Source organism: Setaria italica, chromosome IX (genome assembly GCF_000263155.2).
Source record: "Setaria italica strain Yugu1 chromosome IX, Setaria_italica_v2.0, whole genome shotgun sequence".
Classification (NCBI taxonomy): Eukaryota; Viridiplantae; Streptophyta; class Magnoliopsida; order Poales; family Poaceae; genus Setaria; species Setaria italica.
In genome coordinates, this window is record NC_028458.1 from 50,041,031 (window position 1) to 50,046,008 (window position 4,978).

Consider the following 4,978-nt stretch of genomic DNA (forward strand, 5'->3'; position numbering starts at 1 on the left):
AGGGGTTTTTTCCTGTAAGTATGAATCCAATTATGTTAGAAAAATATTAGTCTAGGATTAATAGAAAATGTACTGGTTTAAACAATTCAATTCGCTTTGATAATGATAGCAGAGCTTGGCGAAAAGTTATCTTCTCCCAGTTCGATGGACTACGATTTATCTGCCAGTCACACTCGTAGGTATTTGAACACGTGATCTTTCCAATGACGCATTGTAATTTCTCCTCCAAACTGTGTCATCGCGATAGCGTTTGACACAGTCGAATTGAACAACGATGAATCACTGGGGATATTCTAGTCTATCATTTACGAAAGCCACGAACTGATCAATATTTCTTGCGCTGAACAAACCTTTAATTTGGTGGGCGCTGTTAGCATGTGTAGCATGTGACGTTGGCTGCATCAGACAACTATGCTCAGTCACATTGTTTTCTTCCTTTCTCCGGAACACATGAAAAGACCAAGCTAACCATGATCCATCTGTTTGAATGGCTCGATGTCAAAGATCTGAATGCAGCACGTTGTGTTCTCCAGGTGTGCTGGAACATGTCGATTCAGTGTTTCTACTGTTATCAGCCTCAGAGAGATAGACGCAGCATTTCTTATTTAATATACTACTATTTCCTTTTTCTTTTTTTTATCGCAATCATGCGAAAACCCCAATTACATACTACTACGGTACCGCTAGCATATTTTTTTCCTTTTCTTTTCTTTGGCAACGATCAGCCGATTATGTAAGCTAAGCCTAGCTAGCTAGTAGAGTCCCTCCTGCCTAACTATGTACAACAGTTTCGGCAAGAGCGAACATGTTTTCTATAGTAAGTAAGGTGAAACGGTAGCCGAACGGGGGCAGTTCATGGCGAGCACCGTCAACCATGACCACACCCACCTCTTCTTCTCTGAACTCTGACATGCCTTGGACCTCCGGAAGCCTCCTAAACGGACGACCTCCAGATCCTCCCCTCGAAGGAGATCACGATGATGGACACGTCATCATGGTAGTGCCTCCTCGCGCCGCGCGGGATGTCCAGCAACTCGTGCGACGCCATTCCTACGATCACAAAGTCCAAACGGAACCATGTCAAGAAAGATTGAAAGAAGCAGGTTAAGCGGCCGGGGCCCCGTGCGGTGCCATGGTTGGTTTGGTTGGGTTGCTCACCGGCCTTCCTCGCGGCGCGGACCACGAGCTCGCCGACGAGGTGCTGCGCGGGGTCGCCGTCGGGCTGCGCGGCGGTGAACGCCTCCACCTGGTCGACCACCTCCTTGTTGGTGAAGTACTGGTAGAGCCCGTCGGAGGACAGCACCAGGAACTTGTCCTGCGCGGAGATGCGGTGGTGACACAGCGCCGGTGTGCAGCTGACGTATGGGTCCGTGCCGACGTAATTGATCTTGAAGGCTTCCAGAAGCCTGCTGTTCCACTTGGGCTGCCAGAGAAAAATGGCGACAGAAACATCAGTTTTTTTTTCAGAAAAAAATAGAATCGTCAGGTTCGCAGATTGACATTTCAGCGAAATCTGTTGCATTTAAGGAGAAATTGCAGTACGGTGGGCATGAATTCCCAATCAGAGCCGCAGGTTTTTCTGGTAATTTTCGCCCAAAAGCGTGGAATTAGAAGCTACTCCCCCACCGAGCCACTGTTGGACAGCCACTACTCGGCCATGATTTGGAGGACCTATGCACAGAATCATTCAGAAACCCCTACATGATTGGTTACTCGCGGTTCTAGTCCTAGACAGAGATAGCACGACGCACGGAGCATGTTCAGAAGAACTGCACATCTTTAACGCTGCGCAGAAGAATTTCCACCAACCGCAGAAGACTGACTGACAACAGAAATGTACATGAGGGCATGCGCACTGAAAACGAAGCAGAGCCGAAGTTACCTGCTTCAGGTAGCCGACTCCAAATGCTCTGGTGACGTTGATCTTGCCCTTTACCCGGCCGTTGACGATGGCGTTCCGATCATTCAGATGCTGGACCCTGATCTTCCTCACCTCCTGCATCACCAAAAATTCCGACAAGAACGGCTTTGGTGAACCCACGGAATTCAACTGCCACACAGGTTTCATCGCTGTCTTATCATGCCCGCTTCTTTCAGTACAGTTTTCGCAGTTCATGAACAGTTGTGTTTCGCAGTCAAAAAGTTCTTTTCTTAAATGAGATGACAAGAACTTACGACGCGACGATGAATTATTGTTCCAAATCAGCCACAATTCGATCTCTGATGGTTGAATAAGAAAGCAGAGGAGGGAAAGGGGGGCGCACCTCCTCGACCGCCGTGCTGTGCTCCGGGGTGAGCTGCACGGCCTGCAGGCCGTCCTTGTCGCGCGCCTCCAGCTCGCGCATGATCTCGGCCTTGAACTGCTGCAGGTCCTGCGACGCCTTGCCGAGGACGTTCTTGAGGTCGGGCTCCGGCCGCCGCGCCAGCACCGCCCGGCTGTCCCCGACGTTCATCACGTAGACGTCCGTGCCCTTCATCAGCATCACCAGCACGCACGAACCCATAAGCCCCAGCTCCGGGCTATCCTCGGCGCGCGCCTCCGCCGCCGCGAAGAAGGCGTCCTCCGTCTTCTTCAGCGCCCGCGCCAGAGCCCTCAGGACGTCGCGGTGCATTGCCGCGGCGTTGCTGCCTGGCAAGGGCCCTTCCGTCCGCCTACGCTTGGCCTCTGCGCCTCCGCCGTTCGCCTGCGGGAAACAGGGGCGTTCGGCATTGCCCGGAGCGAGTTCTTGGTGACCGCACCTGGCGTCGTCGCCGGCCTGGATGTCGTCCCAGAGCACGCCTTTGAGCTCGCCGTGAACGGCGACGTAGAGGTTGGCGAAGAGGTAGTCGGTCGCGTCGGGGCCGTTGAAGCCGTCGTAAATCCCGACGAACACCCAGCCGTGCTCCTCGGACACCGCGACGTGGAACCGATCCTCGCCCGCCATGCCCTGAGCCCACTCCACATTGCCGTTCGGCGGCGAGCGGTAGTCCCCGTCACTGAAGGAGACGTTTTCCGGATCAGCAGGTTCCTGTGGCCGGCGCCCATAGCGCGGCGACCCGAACCGGAGCTTGGAGGCGGTCTTGGCCAAGAACCGCAGCAGCGATCCCTCGTCGCGGCGGCGGGAGCGCGCGGCGCGGCGCTCAGCGATGAGCCGAGAAGCGCCTGGTTGATGCCCAAAGGACGACGAGATGGACAGAGAGCGGTCAAGCGGGCCTGACATGAATGGACGGTCGGACGGCGGGCCGGAGATGGTGGACACCGAGCCGGATGTCTCGGAGAAACGGCCGGAGGTGAACTGGACCGGGCCGGACATGGACAGCCTAGGCGGCGCGGCCTGGAGCGGCACGGCGGCGAAGGACCGCGAGCTCTCGAAGGTGCACGCGGCCGACGGCGGCCACGTCAGCTCGTTGAACAGGCGGAATGACGGCATCGACGCGGACGTCGCCAGATTGGCGCTGATGGCGGCGCCGGACAGAGAGAAGAAGGACGGCTCCGACGACATCGCGGCGGCCGTCGCGGGCTGGTCGAAGCCGGCGCCCGATGGCACGTAGGTGAAGGAGTGCCCTTGGCTGTCGTCGGGGAGCGGGTCCGACGCCACGGCCGCCGCGTAGGGGTCGCCGGAAAAGCATGGGTTCTTGGTGATGCCATTGCCCATTTTGTTTTCTTGGGCTTTGGATTTTGGGGATCGGTGGAGTGGAGGGGATGGATGAGTTGACCTTTTGGGAAAGGGAGGGTAGGGGAGAGGGTGGTTTGTTTATGGGAGTTGACTCTAGTTGGAGTCGAGTGATGCAACAAGGGGCAGGCCCACTCCTGAGTGAATGGTGGCGCTCCTGCTAAGGGTACCCTACAATATCCATATCATAGTGGTATCCCCCCATGATTTTCTCTAGCGATTGTTTCCGATTCTCACGGAAGGGTTCTTAGGTGATCAAAGATTCTAGAATCAATCGAAGAGGCTTGGGTTTCACGATGCTCTCCAATTCTCATGGAAGTGTTTCTAAGGCGTTGCTAGCTCTAGGATGGATCGAAGAGACCTCGGCCCCCCCTCTTTATATAGCCGGTCCGAGAGGGAGGGGCCGGGGGAGAAAGGATGGTGCTAAGTAACGTACCGTTCACGCAATCGGTATAGCGGTTTCTAGAAGAGTCTATATATTAAATTTATTCAAAGATACAAAATGTTGTTATATCTTGGAGATCTGATGATGAGCATTATATTTATGTCTCGGCGCAGGCCTGCTGACGCACCGATTTACCTCTTAGGAACCTAGCACGACACAAAAACAAGTTGGAAGATGAGTTACAAATTGGGTGATGAGCAGTTACCTTAGATGGTTAGTACTTTATAGGAGATATGCCATCAGGCCTACATCTTATATGGATGTAATGACATGCAATGCACAATGCATTTGCTTATGAAGAACCTTGCGATTAGTTGCAATGATAATAATGAGATAAAATGTATTGCATCCAATATTGCCACACCATCCTTCATATGCGGACTGCCTCAGATTGTGTTAACAAATAAGGCACCATCTTCTACTCTATTATTAAAAACATCAAAGTAGTTGCTTTTTAAAAATCACCCGTTATCGCATATTGTAAAAATGGCTATCATACAGGAGGGGATACTCCACTCTAGTGTTATCAAGTAACTATGTTTTTAGGGTAAGTAATGGATAGCTCATGCAATAAGTATAGTAGTTTCTGGGAGACTTACAGATTTTACTATATCTTAAAGATACGATGACGATGGAGGCACTCATGCTTAGGTGCAGGCACACCGATTTGACTCTTACGAAGTTAGTACGCAACAAAGTAGGTTGGAAGACAGGTCACGAATTGCACAGTGGGCAGTTACCTTGGATGGTTAGTACTTAATAGGAGATATGTCATGAGGCCTACCTACCTAATATGGTGTACAACTTACATGGATGTAATGATAGGCAACACGCAATGCATTAGCCTGCATAGAACCTCAGGATCAGTTATAGCAATGTA

At 52.3% G+C, this 4,978-nt stretch overlaps 1 protein-coding gene across 1 annotated transcript; it reads right to left on the reverse strand.

The window, feature by feature from the left end:
- Positions 1-597: 597 nt before the first annotated feature.
- On the reverse strand, positions 598-3,685 carry LOC101760545 (probable protein phosphatase 2C 31). The gene is made up of 4 exons (XM_004984672.3): positions 2,265-3,685; positions 1,883-1,996; positions 1,159-1,423; positions 598-1,050 (listed from the first exon to the last, which is right to left on the reverse strand). The coding sequence occupies exons 1-4, from the start codon at positions 3,633-3,635 to the stop codon at positions 935-937; spliced, it is 1,866 nt and encodes a 621-aa protein (XP_004984729.1). The 5' UTR covers positions 3,636-3,685; the 3' UTR covers positions 598-934.
- Positions 3,686-4,978: the final 1,293 nt, after the last annotated feature.

What these genes read in the sequence shown, in the direction of transcription:
- LOC101760545 (XM_004984672.3), bottom strand. Translation starts at nt 3,635, where the DNA reads ATGGGCAATGGCATCACCAAGAACCCATGCTTTTCCGGCGACCCCTAC. An exon ending in GAGTCGGCTACCTGAAGCAG is followed by an intron (nt 1,424 to 1,882) that starts GTAACTTCGGCT and finishes TTTCTCTGGCAG; the next exon opens with CCCAAGTGGAACAGCAGGCT. An exon ending in CCGCGCCGCGAGGAAGGCCG is followed by an intron (nt 1,051 to 1,158) that starts GTGAGCAACCCA and finishes TTGTGATCGTAG; the next exon opens with GAATGGCGTCGCACGAGTTG.